The sequence below is a fragment of the Gadus chalcogrammus genome, chromosome 22, assembly GCF_026213295.1.
Source record: "Gadus chalcogrammus isolate NIFS_2021 chromosome 22, NIFS_Gcha_1.0, whole genome shotgun sequence".
NCBI classification, from domain to species: Eukaryota; Metazoa; Chordata; class Actinopteri; order Gadiformes; family Gadidae; genus Gadus; species Gadus chalcogrammus.
The window spans coordinates 15,366,371-15,382,253 of NC_079433.1; the positions used below are offsets into that span (position 1 = coordinate 15,366,371).

General features: G+C 42.0%; 1 protein-coding gene across 1 annotated transcript; it reads right to left on the reverse strand.

Annotated features, from left to right (window-relative positions):
• Positions 1–6,574: 6,574 nt before the first annotated feature.
• LOC130375374 (toll-like receptor 13) lies at positions 6,575–15,424 on the reverse strand. The gene is made up of 3 exons (XM_056582259.1): positions 12,951–15,424; positions 9,468–9,585; positions 6,575–8,153 (listed from the first exon to the last, which is right to left on the reverse strand). The coding sequence occupies exons 1-3, from the start codon at positions 15,100–15,102 to the stop codon at positions 7,892–7,894; spliced, it is 2,532 nt and encodes an 843-aa protein (XP_056438234.1). The 5' UTR covers positions 15,103–15,424; the 3' UTR covers positions 6,575–7,891.
• Between the last annotated feature and the right edge of the window lie 459 nt (positions 15,425–15,883).

Genomic DNA, 15,883 nt, shown 5'->3' on the forward strand with positions numbered 1-15,883 from the left:
AGTAGGCAAGAAAAGCCATATGTTCAGAAGGACATTTCATGTTCTGAAGAAGGTTCATGTTTTAAAGAGCCGTTCATGTTCAAAAGAGCCATTCATGTTCAAAAAAGCATTCATGTTGCAGAACTGTTAATAGTAAAGCTTGGGAAGACTCTGGTGTCTTGAAGCAGTTTCTGAGTTCCAACACAAAGTCTTTGTTTGGCAATGTTTGTTTCTTCTGCCAGTGGCTTTTTTTGTACTTTTTTATGGAATACTGGATGTGGCCAAGCCTCACCCAGACTCTACCTTCAGTGGCCCCCAGGTAAATTGAGTTTGAGACCCCTGATCTAAAGGGAACTGACACATTCTTTTTTTTCTTCTGAATAAAATGTTGAGAATGACACTGTCTATATGCAACCAGGATCCAACACAATAACGTCCTCATCCTTGAAGTTTAAACACATTGATTTAAGTGATAGAAGATTAATCTGTTTATTCTAATTTGTTGTTTTTGTTATGGAGAATTTATTTATTAATGTTAAAAATAACATGATAACGGGCCTTGTATGGGAATTTCCACGGGTTTGATAATGGCCGCATGCCAATGACCAACAGGTTTCATGCAACTGATTGAACTGGGTGTTAGGTTGGGTCTGTAGGCAACATACATAAATGTCAGGTGTGTGTGAAATCTGAACCCAAAAGCAGAGCAAAGTTCCAAAGATGTATTTGAAGTAGAGCATGGTTTCAGCTCAAACAATAACAAAAAGTGACCCCTGTTTCTAAGGAGGAAATGCAAGAACACAATATGTTGCTGTTGACAAAAACAGGAACAGAAACCAAACAAAGTGGACGGCAAAAAGTCAAAACTGTAAAACCTAAGTCAAAAATAGGCTGAGGTCAGGTTGGGGTATTCCACGGCATTCCACGAACGGAGGTTTAACAAACACAGAGTTAACGCTGAACTCTAGGTTGATTGACCCTGTGCCAACTAAACCAGAGCTGTCGGTTCCACTGCACGGGTTATGCATTAGTTCAATCAACACAGGGTTGGTTAACACAGGGTTGTGCGCGTCCACGGCAAACCTATAAAGACGTGATGTATTTGATCATGGAAACCCTGATCAAAATGGCGAAACGGGCCGCTTATTTCAATGAAATGGAACTCCAGGTTCTCCTGGAGAACTATGACGAGGGGAAAAAAAGGGAACGCTAAAGCCTCTGCAACCCAGAGAACCAAACCCTGGCAGCGGATCACTGACCGTGTATATGCGTAAGATGTCGAAAGCATGATCCTTAATATTTGAGCCATGAATCTAATAATATCCAAGTTAAGCATTCTTAACGTTCCTACCACATAACCCTTTTCTCCTAAAAAATATGTACTCCGATGGCTCCCAAGCGGTCAGCGGATCAAGTAAAAATGAAGTATAAAAATATCATACAAATTGTTAAGCGTTTCCCACCATCGTATTGGTATATTTTGTCACTCCTGCATTTAAATATGCCCTTTTTATTTAAGCCAATCGTAAAAAGGCCGACAGTCGGCAGACTGGATCTGGCCCTAAAATTGTCTTGACCCTGGTGGAGGAGCTGTTAATAGACATAAATTCAGGGCGCCCTGGCATGGAGGGGGTAATAGACATAAATTCAGGGCGCCCTGGCATGGAGGGGGTACCTATCTCCTCAGAGAGTCAGGGGCCATGTAAGGGTAACCCACTGGTTGAATGCAGGTTTTTGTGTTTTTCTTGTATTTTAGATTTTGTTTGCCTTCGAAGTAACACATCCAAAACGTGTGCGTGCCACAGTGCATATGTTCAAAATATTATTTTTTGATAACTGGGTGGAAAACCTAAAAGTGACAATTCATTAACTTCACAGATCAAGATGGATTAGTGCTTGTAATGAAGCCGCCGGCTACGATCCAACATTTTCCAGTGGATGTAAGTCTGTTAGGACTAATTTATACTTTCTGTTGTAAGCGCCTCTCTGCATAGTACTCAGCCAATATTGCTCTTTGTATGATAGGAGGCAGATAGAAATCTTGGTCCGGACGTGGATGGGTCATCTGAAATGACTGAGATGTGCTCAGCATCTCCAACATTATAGATAAAACTAAGATTTGCAAAAAACGGAGGGCTACACAAATAGTATGGACTGGAGGGAACTGATGCCAGGATTGGTAGTGTTGGCTATGTAAGGCTGGAGAAGGCTATTTAATTATATCAATGATTTGCGCGAGAATCTATATCTCTCCAGCAAAAAGTCATCCGATATGCCAAGATGTCGAGCCGTGGTCTTATTAATCACTCCCGGTGGATTGCACGAATAATTTGCACTCCGATATCAACAGGCCTCTCATCGAAAGGGCATGCCATTGTGAACACATGAAATCTGCGGTGAACGCGGGTTTAAATTTTCCAAACTTAACCTGCGCAAAACCTGCTCCGACCAGGTTTGATTCAGAGCATATGTTGCTATAGTAACTAACATACCGTGTTCATTTTGGAATGGAAAACCTACGGTTACCGCAAACCCTGGATTAATTTACCCGGTCATGTGATAAAACCGGCTTTGTGGGATACCCCACAGGTGAACTGATGAGCAGGGAAAAAGGCGGGAAACAGACGAAGGCAGGATGTACAGGTGAGAGGCGTCAGAGGCACGACCAACAGACACATGGTGGACAAAAACACAGAATAACCAGCAGCCTAAGTCCTATTTTACCCTTTTGTGTAGTATTTGAACTTGCTTCAGCTAAACTCGGGTTTGTTTGTGACTAAACTAACAATGGGATTTAATAGGAGAATATTTCTTCAAATTGCTGTAGCATCAACCCTAAGGGTTCATTCACACTACCTCCGTCCGGCAACGGATCTCAATTACTCTGCATGGGGAGCTCATGAAATGCATTGTGGGTCCGTCCATCCATTCGGCTCCGTGGCCTGCGTCAAAAGGTTGAGAAACGTTCAACTTTTCAGGAAGCAGCGGATCCGTCGGCCAATCAGATCGCGGTTATGCAACTACACTCCACGCATCTACTGGATTCATTTTGCAATAACAAGCAGGAAGAAGCAGGAAAATTCTGTCCGTTCAATTTTTTTAAAGAAATGTGGAATGATAGGATTGTTCTTAGTCACCTGTTGTTTGTGTCATCTTCTGTATTTCTATCCACACATCAGCTTTGTAGCGGCAAGAGATTTGATTGGCATCTACAAAGTATGCATCCTCTCCGCGTGCTGTGACCTTGCCGTGGTGGAGAGGCTTGCGTGCTTCTATGATCCTGAGAGCTATGCTAGTAGGAGCCTACGGCTCCTGGCAGGCTCAATCCTACCAGACTGGTCTTTGGTGAGGAGTGTGACAAAATGCATCACCTGGGTCCTCCAGGTTGGGGGCTGGGTGTGGCGCTAACAACGTCCCCCCCGTGACATTGTTACAGAAAAAAAACATTGTTACAGAAACTAAAATGAGAAATCCTATTGACATCAGGCCCATTGTAGACCCCAGCCACCCAAACTCTTTGGTTGGCAGTATGACCACTTCTGATGAAAGCCGAAAGGAAGTCAGGAGTGCGAAAGAGGGTCTACTAAGGCCTAAAACCAAGATCTGCATTGGTGTATGGAACGTCTGAACCATGTTTGAGACCACCAAGACAGCACAAGTCCTTAGTTAGATGAAAAGGTACCGCCTGGACATCCTGGGGAAAAGTGAGAGTCACTGGACCAGCTCCGGTCGTCAAGTCCTGCATGATGTGTCTGTCATCCTCCGTTCTGGCCACGAGAACACCCACACACATGGTGTAGCCCTCTTAATCTCCAAGGAGAAGGCCAAAACCTTGCTGGAGTGGGAACCAGTAAGTGAAAGGCTGATCCGAGTATGCCTCTACTCAAAGTACTGTAAACTCACCATCTTACAGTGCTCTGCACCAACCAACGAGGCTGAGGAGGAGGTCAAAGAAGTCTGTAATGAACAACTGCAAATGGCGGTTTCAAAGGTACCCCAACCAACATTCTTCTCCTAACTGGTGACATAAATGCCAAAGTGGGAACCAACAATTCCAACAATGAGGGGGCAATGGGCAGGCATGGATGTGGCGAAAGGAAAAACAATGGTGAACGCCAACAACAACCTGGTCATCAGTGGTACCATATTCCCCCAGAACATCCATAAGCTCTCATGGCAGTCACCTGATGGTAGGACAATCAACCAAATTGACCACATCATCATTAATGGTAAATGGTAAAAAGGTCACTGCAAGATGTTATAGCAGACCGGGATGCCAATGCCTATGGCGACCACCACCTAATCGCTACCACCATTAAACTAAAGTATAAGAAGTCCTCCCAAAAAGCCACTGGCAGAAGAAACAAACATTGCCAAACAAAGACTTTGTGTTGGAACTCAGAAACTGCTTCAAGACACCAGAGTCTTCCTCTGAAATGGAAGAAGAACCCACCATGAACAGCAAATGGAATACTATCAAGACCATATACTCCGAAACAGCAGAAAAGGTCCTTGGCTTCAAACAGAAAGGCGCCAAAGAATGGACATCAGCTAATACTTGGCAGAAAGTTGAAGAGAGGGAGCAGCTGAAGGCAAATATGCTGGACACCAAGTCCCAAAGACTCCTCGAGAAAACCAAGATGCCCTATAAAAACAAGGACAGAGCGGTGAAGATGAGTGCAAGGAGAGACAAAAGGGTCTTTGTTGAACACCTGGCAAGTGAAGCCGAGAAAGCTGCAGCCTATGGAAACCTTCACACAGTGTACAAATTCACAGTGCCACTATGTGGCAAATGTACAAACCAAACTACGCATGTATGGGATAAAATGGCAACATCTGTACATCAGAGAGTGAACAAGCAGCCAGATGGGTTTAACACTTCCAGGAAGAACTCAACCTCCCTGAGCCAGAACAACCAGCCAACATCACAACAACAGAGGATACCCTGGAATTCAACACCAACCCCCCTGACTCTGCTGAGGTTAAAGCTACCATCCAACTCTGAAGAGTGGCAAGGCATATTTTGGCCTAATATGATCTCCAACAATGACCTGTACAAAAAAACAGGAAGCTGGAGCATCACCAAGGAGATAACGCACGAACGCCTGAGATGGCCAGGACATGTATTGAGGATGGAGCAGGAACGCATCACAAAGGTTGCCTTAAGATGGACACCACCAGGCAAAAGAAAACGTGGGAGGCCAAAAACCACCTGGCGCAGAACTGTGACACAAGAGCTGAAACAGATGAACCTGTCATGGAGAGAGGCCCAACATGCTGCCAGGGACCGAGTGGAATGGAAAGTGCTCATTGAAAGCCTTATGTCCCATAGGGGACGAAGAGTAGTAGTAGTAGAATGCATCTACAAAGACTAGTCCCCTATACATCAGACACGCCCGTGGTCATCTGTCGACGGACGCATATAGTTTGAGCAAGGCGTAAGTATAATATGATATTGTAGCGGCGGCCAAGAAGTACACAGAGTAAGTTAACCATTGTTCTGCGCCCCACACACCGCTCGACACAAACTACCTTTATTGAAGACCAACATTATCCATAGAACATAGCACACCCAACAATCGAAATTGACATTCTCCATGACGGTGGCGACAACGATGAACACAACATGATAACAGAACAACACACAACTACACACCAACAATGGACTATCCAAACCCATTAACCACACTTATCCTAACAAATGCAAAGGACCCAGATGGGCCATTATACAACAGGCAACCAACTAGTTCCCGGGATCCCCTGCGCGCACACCACGCGCCCCGGGTGCCTGGCTCAGGCATCCGCAGGTGGTACACCACCTCGGACACTCTGTCAAGGATCTCCCCAGGCCCCTGCCATTGGCTACTCAGTTTTTCCAAAAGTATTTTATGGTTGAAATCCTTAATGGAAGATTTCATAGCATCCAGTTGAATCCAGGAAGTGAAGTTGCTGGAGGACAACTTTCTCAACGCTTTTACTTATGAAAGGTAGATTTGATATTTGACTGAAGTTGTTAATAATAGAGGCATCTAGGCTCCGCTTTTATATACAATATATATAAACTATAGATAAGCATGGACACAGTCACAGAAAATGTATGTTTAGTACATGAGCTAAAATAAAACAACCTTTAAAATATTCATGCATAAAATGATCTTACATTTATGTAGAACTTCAACTTGAAATATTCTTACAAGAACTTAAAGAACATAAACCAGAGAACTACGTAGAGTCAACGCCAGCTCGACTAATACATCATGAACTAACTCTCCTAACAACTGGCACAAGTTTGAGTGACAGGTCTGATGGCCCTTCCTCACCCCTTATTACTATTGGACAGGTGTTCATCTCCCGCCCCTTAATACTAATGCTTTTAGGTCAAATCTGAACATAAAGAAAATTTGGTGGCGGTTGAGAGCCCTTGTCAATCAAATTACCAATTTAGCTAGGATCAACATTGATTGGCCAAACCTGCTGTTCCCACGTCCCAACGTCATGCATTTCTAATTGCCTCAGCTATTATTTTGTAGCGAGAAACAAAGATGCAAAGTGCAAGTGTATCAAAGTAAAAGTATACATTTTATTGAGAAAAAGTAACTGAGTAAAAGTGAAAGTTGCTAGAAATGTACATGCTAAATATAATGAAGTACAAATCCCCTAAAAACAACTGAAGTACAGTCACAAAGTATTGCTACTTTGTTACTATACACCACTGTATACATGTGTATGTAATCATGACATGTGGCATAGTGATAGTATTAAGGTGTAAAAGTCTAGTGCAGCGTAACAGTGATATAGAAACAAAATATCTTCTGTGAACGAGAATTTTACTTATAATTCAATTCATATTAAAGAAAAACAGCAGTTTCAGATTCATCTTCTAAATTAGGTTAATATTGAACCTGCATTGATCCTTGATCCTACTTATCCATCATAAAACTTGATTCTCATACAAACTATTCGATTAATATAAACTTTTATCAATGGTGCTATATACATGGCAGCCCTCTAGGGGTCACTACACAACAATGTGCATGGGCCAAGTCAGGCTTAGAAATACTCAACCTTTTACAGATGGTAAAGTTGCAGTCTTTGATATGGGTTTTAGAATAGAAAACAAGTTTAATTTCAAATTAACAATGACCATAGTTTCCCCTTTTAAGTTAGGCCTTGATACAATAATATAGAGCTATGAGCTACGCAAAGAAACAATATAAAGATATAGAGCTACGCAAAGAAACAAGCGATAACGTTGTTTGGTACACAGACACAAGTGTCACTGACATTTTCTGCCCACCCGATCCGGAACATATCTTGAAATGCAGGCCTTTTCATACACTTAGGGAACTTCAGCCTTGTTATAGTGATGGCGGTTTACATACCTTTGCATGCTAATGATTGGTTAGCACTTGAGCTAATAAACTCAGCTATTGGCAAACAACAGAACTCCCACCCAGAAGAAGTCTTCATTGTCGATGACAAACCTCGGGTCAGTTCTCCCCAGATTTCATCAGAAGTTGAAATGCCCAACCGCACAAATTGGAAAACATTAGACAATGTTTTCATCAATGTCGCAATGAACAAAAATACAAATCCACACCAAATGTACCCATTAACTAGATTAAGAAAGTGTTTTACAATGCACAAAAACAAACAAAGCTGGTAGGGGAACTGTTTCACTTTCCCTCCAAATACAGACCTCGGGTGTCTCTAGTATAATCCTTGCTTTATCTGTTGATTTCTTCTTTGTTATATGCTTTTCCTTTTTTATCTGTTGTTTGGTACGTTGTTTTCTTGTGTGGACCCCAGGAAGAGTAGCTGGTGTCTTTGGCATCAGCTAATGGGGACCTGAATAAACGAATAACCGAATAAACGAAGAATCCCCCCCCTCCCCCCAGCATTTCTAAGCCTTTTACTGGTCTGGTCTCTCTCCAGGGGGTCCGTCCTTCATGGTGAGCAGTATATGCTCACCCATTGGGTGCTCCTGGGTCTCCAGGGCCTGCCGGAGCTTCTCCCAGAACAGGTTTGGGTGTGCGTCTGCGCGGGACCAGCTCAGGTAGGTTTGTCTCTTCAGGAGCCTCCTCATGCGGTAGTACGGAGAAAGCTGCTGCATGGGAATGTCCTCCAGGAACACCAGGATCAGCACGTCCTTCTGCTCGTCAAACAGACGGAAGCTGGGGAAGTGGAACAGGGAGAGTTGTTTTTTAATATATTTGAGCTCTTTAACCATTAGGGGAAGGATGGCCTGGGGTCATGCCCATATGAAGTCATCATTGTACCCCTGGGCACCCAACCCCACCCAGCAGCACACAAACCATACCCATCTACAGGGTTGAATTGTTCCTTGAGTAGGAATACTTTCTGACTATACTCAAATACTTTACTTGATTATGTCTTTTGACACATTTTCCCCGTGCTACATTGTCAATGCATTGATAAGCCAATCATTGGTCAGCACGTCAGATATGAGACAATAACCAGGTGGTGAGGTGGTGTTTTAATCATTCAGCCCCCTTAAGTGTGGTTCTTTGTCATTACAGACGTGCGGTGGATAATTGGGTGACCTGCTCAAACAGGGTAAATGCAGGATTCTTTCCACTGACACCTCATGCACCATGGGCAGTCACTGAGACACATTGCGACAAAATAAGTTCCAGCATGAATGTTTTGGTCACTTGTCAATCATCCTTATGCACTGTATTATTGCCATACCATCTTTTCCCTATAAAATGTTTGAACAGGCCCAGTTGCCCATATGAGTATGGTTAACATAAGACCCTTAACATTCTCAATGTCTTAGTAATACATGTTCGCTGGACCCTGACTGGACTTATGTATTTGATTTAATTGAGGTGGGTGCTGTAGCAGGGGGCATGTTTCCATGTTGAACCGGACTGCTTGTCTTATAGTGTGACAGATTCCCTATGGGTTAACCTCACTACTGAGGCCTTACAGTTGGTGTAAATATGATTTGAGAGTTGATAAAAGAGAGAGAGAGAGAGAGAGAGAGAGAGAGAGAGAGAGAGAGAGAGAGAGAGAGAGAGAGAGAGAGAGAGAGAGAAAAAACATGTTGAAGCAAGATTCTACTCCCGTTCTCCCTACGTTTTAGGCCAGTCAGGGCAAAGATACCCTGATTGGTCAGAAATTAGTGACGGGAGTTGACTAAAATCTAGATTGGGCCATGCAGAGGCTGGTGCGGTGGACACGAAACAACATTGCATTTCACTCAATAGATGCGCATTCCTAACTAATTCCACCCAAATAAAAGCTCTGGATTCTTACCTATAGCAGCTTTTAATTAAGAAGGTTATATAAAGCAACTGGGTTGGCCGGTTGCAAACTTCTGGCTCAGTGGTTAGAGTGTTATAGCACGTCTGCAAGATGTGCCGACACAAATGTGTAATTTAGGCTTTCGTCCGTTGCACTTTACAGTTTTAATTTAATGAACAACCATATTCTGGTCATGCATGTAAACTCTGGGTTCTTACCTGGCAACCTGGATCTCTCTGGAGCACCATTCACTCTCCAGGTAATCGCGACTGACCACACAGATGGTCTTCCGGCTACCATAGATGGCGTCTGTAATGTTTTCCATGATGGGTTTACCTGAGAAGCATCAGTCTGTGAAAATACATTCAAATAATATTTGAAGTACCCTTCTCTGTACTTTCTATTGGTCCACTCTCTCACTAGCCAAACCAGGGCTCTCATGTTTTCAACTGAGTTCAGAGTGAGATTTTGTCGGCGGGGGGGGGGGGGGGGGGGGGTTGTATGTTAACATGTGACTGCATACAAATGCGGTGCCATAAGGACATAGTGACTAATGTATGATAATAAGCATTATTGGCCCTTAACACTAATAATCTGAAACAACGCTGCCTCAAAAGGCTATTGGCCTAAGCAACACCAGTAGAGGCATACAAACGTTGCAAACATGCAAAAAAATGATGATATATATATGTGCCATTCAGTCCAATGCTTAAAATACATCTGTGGCATTCAGTAGGCCATGCTGTGGTAAAGTGTGTGCAACATATAAGCAAGTGTTTCTTTCTGTTCAACAGAAACAACTTTATCAATCCCCTGTAGGAGAACTTGTTAATGTTTTGTCCCTATAAAACAATAGTGGTAAAAAAAATAAAGAAATACAAAACATGACGGTAACTGTAAAGTCGCTTCCACCAATGAAAAGAGAACAGAACAGAGTAGGCTTGGGCGTTTCTGAACTACACAGAGAAACGCAATGCCCATTGAATGTGAACATGTATGAGGCTTTAATAAAATCCCAGACGTTTTTGAAAGTGTCTCAAAAAGAGGGCAATTCCGGGCAAAAAGAGGACGTCTGGTCGCCCTACGTACGGGGAACCCATTTGATTCCTGTTCCACTGTTAAATAGCGGCGCAAGTTGATTGGGGCTATCCGGGTCATTTCACTGCTTGTGAGCGTATGCATGGCTTGAAGTGCGTGAGATTTCAGAGCCCTGCCAAACCGATCTTAGTTTCCTAAGACCATTTGGCTAGTCAGTCATCCCAGGTCCAGCAGTCTGGCTGTTATAGCCGAGCTTCTTGGGTGAGACGGCACAGAGCCTGGGCCAGAAACCAACAATTGTGATGGGCGAGTTACGCCATGCTTCCTCTTATGTCATGGTTATGATATTCTACCGTGTTTGTGTTGGTCAGATACTAGCCTACAGATCCCCACCTCAAGAAACATGATTGCATGAAACAAATTAACCGAAAGAAAAGGAAACGCATCGTTCTGAGGTTGTTATTCATCAGACTTACAATATAAATAAAAAGACTGCCTAGTGAGATTGGTGAGTCAGTCAACGCTAGCCAGCTTTGAGCTATTCATTAGCTTACATGCTAACGCACTTCTTAGGCCAACAATACTGATTTTAAACGATAAAATATTAGTTTATGTAAGTATATAATAAAACCAGATTGCATTCATGTTATGAGGGAGTTTTAAGTGATTTTGCATCTCTGAGAGTTTTCTTGTCTGTTTAATTTGTGTGGCCCTTCCTCTGCGTTTTAGCTTGTCATTTGTGCCCCTCATGCAGTCCCCTCTGTATGACGCCATTCCATGTTGAGTCTCAAACACAACATAAACTGTTGTGTAAAACAGCTATTTCCATTTATTTGATATTAAAAGTATTTCTTAGACATATTTTATAGTCTTAATAGTCTTTGACATGTTCTTGCATTAACATTGAGTTAAAGATGTACCTAAATGATTGTTTTTCATGTTAATTCGGCAAAATAGTTCAAATCAAGGGCGTATGAACCGGGGGGGCCGGAGGGGACGGGTCCCCTCCAATATTGGAGACAGGCGCATTTGTCCCAGCCAAAAATTATACCGCGAGGAGAAAAATATTTCATTTTATTTTGAAAGCGCAACAAGGCGTCTTGTCAAAGCTTCTTATTCTACGAAACTGGATTGGACATGCAATTAAAGAATTTATTTGATATTAATAAGTTCATTAATGCCATTCAATATGTGTTTTCCTTTACATTTACAAATGTTTATTTTTAGTAAAATGAAAAAATGAAAAAGATGAAAAAAATATAAAAATATATATATATATAGATGAAAAAAGAAAAAAAAAAATATATATATATATATATGTTAATATTATGCAGTGTAGTTAATTTATGTCCTATTTCTGTTCAAACTATTATCAGATTTCTCTGGTTTCCGATATGTGTCCCCCCCCCTCCCCCCCCAATGTTGAACTCATTCCTACGCCCCTTGTTCAAATACACCATGTCGGAAAGGCTCAAACTTTGCAAACTCAAACTTGCAATTGAACGCCCTGTTTAGTGCCACACTGCATTATTTATATTTGACATGGACAGGACGGATATAATCAGTGGGCATTAGACAAGGTTCAAAACCAAGAATAATTGATTCAAAGTCAAGATTGAAAATATATATATTTTTCAATGGATACATGCGATGCAGAGAGGCAAGAATTTAAGGATAAAGAACTGGAGAAAGAGAGGGTGGAAGGAGGGATGGGTAGGGTTGGGTTAGGGTTAATTTGTGTTGAGTTTTCTTTTTTTTGTGCCTTTTGAAATGAAAAAACAGTCGATTTACCAGTCAACCACCAATGCAATTCCCTGGTTCTTCCTATGTTGCAATACCATTTTAAATTTGATCAGTTGACTTAATTACGAAGGTTACAAAGCACCTGGGTTGGTTTCATTTACTCAAGCATAATATACCTTTTTGCTCATCAAATGGTCATAAACAACATGAAAATGTATTGTTTTCTGTTACATAATAATAATAATAATAATAATGCATTGAATTTATATAGCGCTTTTTCCTAGACACTCAAAGACGCTTTACATTGAAGGGGGGGACCTCACTCACCACCACCAGTGTGTAGCACCCACTAGGGGTGATGCACGGCAGCCAATCTGCGCCAGAACGCTCACCACACACCAGCTCGAGGTGGAGGGTGAGGGAATTAATGAGTCAGCCAATTATACAATTATACAGGGGGATGATTAGGGGGCCAGATTGAATGAGCCTGATTGGGCCAGGACACCGGGGGAACCCCTACTCTTTGCGATAAGTGCCCTGGGATCTTTTATGACCTCAGTGAGTCAGGACCTCGGTTTTACGTCTCCACCGAAGGACGGCGCCTTCCGCAGCACAGTGTCCCCGTCACTGCACTGGGGCATCGGGAGTGATGTTAAGGCCAGAGCGAAGTGCCAGCTATTGGCCACCACCCGTCTGTGTTACATAATGTAACACAGACTCTGATTGCCTTTACTGTTCACGGACCATTCATGCTTATTGAAGTCACCAACGGAAGGCTCATTCTGAGTCAGGAAAAAATCTCCTACTATGTTTATGAGCATCTAATAGCATATCCACTGGCATGAACGATAAATGACAAAGTGTAGGCTAGCATTTATGCTAATGGAGGTGCAGAGGATGTTCAGGGTAGGGCTCCTCACCTGGCTGGAAGTCTCGGTGGTGCAGACACAGTCTCCAGCCCTGCTCGTCCTCCAGCTTGGGCAGCAGCTCCCCCAGCACCCAGCCCTCGTCGTTTGCGTTGTAGGAGACGAAGGCATCGTACTGATGAGCACGCTTGTCCTTGTTCTTTGAGTTGTAGAGGAAGGCCAGCATGAGGTAGTACGCGTAGACCAGATGCCATTGTAGGAAATGGTGAGTGAAGGAGACTGCTAGGGTCATGATGACCGCGCATGCCGTTGAAATATAACAGATGAAGTCCATGTCTACTATACAAGAACGGACGTCAACCTGCAACAGTTTTCTACCTTTAAGGTTTGGAGGGTAGCTGCATTCATAGTTGTACGCTGCAAATACTTGTGTTTGCTCGTTTGTGATTACCCATTGGAGGAACCACGCGTTGTCACAGTTACAGGTGAAGCCATTACCCTGCATATCCAGGTAAGTAAGTGCTGGCAGAGACAGCATTACTGGTTCTCTAATCACAGAAAAGGTATTATATGCCACCTGCAACATCTCCAGCTCTGTGAGGTTAGCATGGAGCAGAAAATCTAGAGACCTCAGCATTGTCATTGAAATGTAAAGATCTTTTAGTTTTTGAGTTGGGGAAAACAAATTGTTGTGAATGTCTGTTAAAAAATTGTTGGACATAACAAGAACATTCAAATTAGGAGTATAGTTGAAGGTGTTTGGGTGCACGGATGTAAGATGGTTACCATGGATGTAGAGTATTGACAGATTTGTCAGGCCTTGCAGAAAGTTTTGAGGGAAGTTTAACCGCTTACGAGATCTGCTTTGACCGGAAATATCCAACGTATCTAGTTGTGAAAGCTCAGCAAATGGTGGATACAGAATAGGCTCTACCGATGCATATTTAATTTGATTGTTCTTCAAATTCAATGTCTTTAAAGCTTTCAAGTCACCAAAAGTACCGTTTGTAATTTCAGATATTTTATTTGATTCGAGATTAAGATGTGTAAGCCTGGACAGTCCAAAAAAAGTCCCATCCTTAAGTTGTTGTAATTTATTCCCTTTTAATGACAAAGTCTGGAGGGATTTCAGAGCTTCAAATTCTCCATGATCTAGAACAGTGAGTTTATTGTTTATCAAAGAAAGAGTTTTAAGATTCTGCTTGTTATTTTTGAAGGTGCCGTTTAATTGATGAATGCTGCTGTTTTGCAACTTTAATCTATTTAAATTGACCAAATCTTTGAAAACGCAATCCTTGAGGGCCAAGAGAGGATTATTGGATAGATAGATAACGCTGAGACGGGTCATATTGGCAAAATCATCACAGCCAAGAATATTGATCTTATTGTGGCTGAGATCCAGTTTTGAGATTCGAGTTTTCCTTACAGCATAGGGGACAGATGTGAGACAGTTAGACTTTAGGATTAAAGTGTTAAGCAGCCTAAGAGATTGAAACGAATTGTTAGAGATTTCAGTTATCTCATTCATCCCCAAGTCTAATAATTTCAGATAAGTGCAATCGTGCAGCAGGTCTGATCTAATAACTTTGATGCTGTTATTTCGGATTTCAAAATAGCTCAGCTTTGAGAATTTGCAGGAAATATTGATGAGATCCCGCAGGCCGTTATTTATTTGGTTTAACTGCAGATACCTCAGTGAGGAGGAGGAGTTAAATGTCTCTAGCACTTCCTGCAGTCCATGTAATGAGGAGCGAACCCCACTGACATCTAGTCTAACCACATTTCTAAGGTACGATGTGTCATTCACCTCCCAGACAATACCATTCTTTATACCATCCTCAAGGAACAACCTTTTGAGTTTGGGAAAGATACCTGCAGTGAGCCTAAAGTACATGAGCTCATTCTGAGACAAATCAAGTGTAACAAGTTCTGTAGACTTATTTGACAGCTCCCATGATTGAAAAGTGGAAATTTTGTTTGCTGGAATGTACAGGTTTTGTAAATGTGGTGTATGTTGTAAGAAGACGTTTGTTAAGTGGCGCAGTTTGTTATGGCCTAGGTCCAAAATCCTAAGCTTGCTCAGAGACTTGAAAGAGGCCGGTGCTACTGTTTGGATCTGATTGGAAGCCAGATACAATTCTATGAGATTGACCAAGCCATCAAACATACCCTCCTGTAGCTTACAAAGTATGTTGTTGTTTAACATTAACACCTTCAGAGAGATTTGAACCACAAAAGTGGAAAATTCAATTTTGGAGATCCTGTTCCGTGTCACTTGTAAGCGTAACAGATTTGGTAAATCTTTTAAATCAGTTTTACTTAGTTTAGAAATCTTGTTTCCAGACAGGTCTATACTTGTGACACTTGCTGGAATGTCCTTTGGAAATAATTTCAAATTGTTATTCTGACAGATGGCCTGTCTGTTCTGTGTGACCCTGCAGTCCTTCAGCGTGTAACTAGCAGTTGGAAGAATAAAACAGTTAAAAAAGAAATATAATATTCCAAATTAACAAAAACAACTTCCCCTTAACGGCATCGCAATTTTGGTTTTCATTCCAGCACACAAAGGGGTTTGTTGATGTTGGTAATTTCCAATACAATGTATCTCCAGTCCTACCAAGTGGATCTTTGGTTTTGTTCGTTCATTTCTTTCAGTCCGAGGAATCCCTCAGGTTAAAACCGCCAATCCTAAAAGACTGTCAAACAGACACACAAAGATACAAGGACAGCGGTCATTACAAACTGCTGTCGAAATGCTGGAATTGAAGCATAGCATCCTCATGCTATGGGTTTGAGATTTATCTCAAACCCATAGGCCTACATGATGTGAATATCCTCAGCTAAACAAAATCACATTGTAAATAATCTTTTGCATAGAATATAATGAATTTGAGTCAAAGCCATTGTCCTCGATCTTAAATGTTTAAAACCATAACAAAATATATAGATAAAAAGCAAAGGAGATTAAGTTTTTTCAGTGTTGGCCT

Bases quoted from the DNA above. Each gene is read 5' to 3' on its own strand.
- LOC130375374 (XM_056582259.1), bottom strand. From the start codon at position 15,102: ATGTTAAACAACAACATACTTTGTAAGCTACAGGAGGGTATGTTTGAT. The intron at 9,586-12,950 runs GTGAGGAGCCCT...GATGCTTCTCAG, and splicing joins CCACCGAGACTTCCAGCCAG to GTAAACCCATCATGGAAAAC. The intron at 8,154-9,467 runs GTAAGAACCCAG...CCACTTCCCCAG, and splicing joins AGAGAGATCCAGGTTGCCAG to CTTCCGTCTGTTTGACGAGC.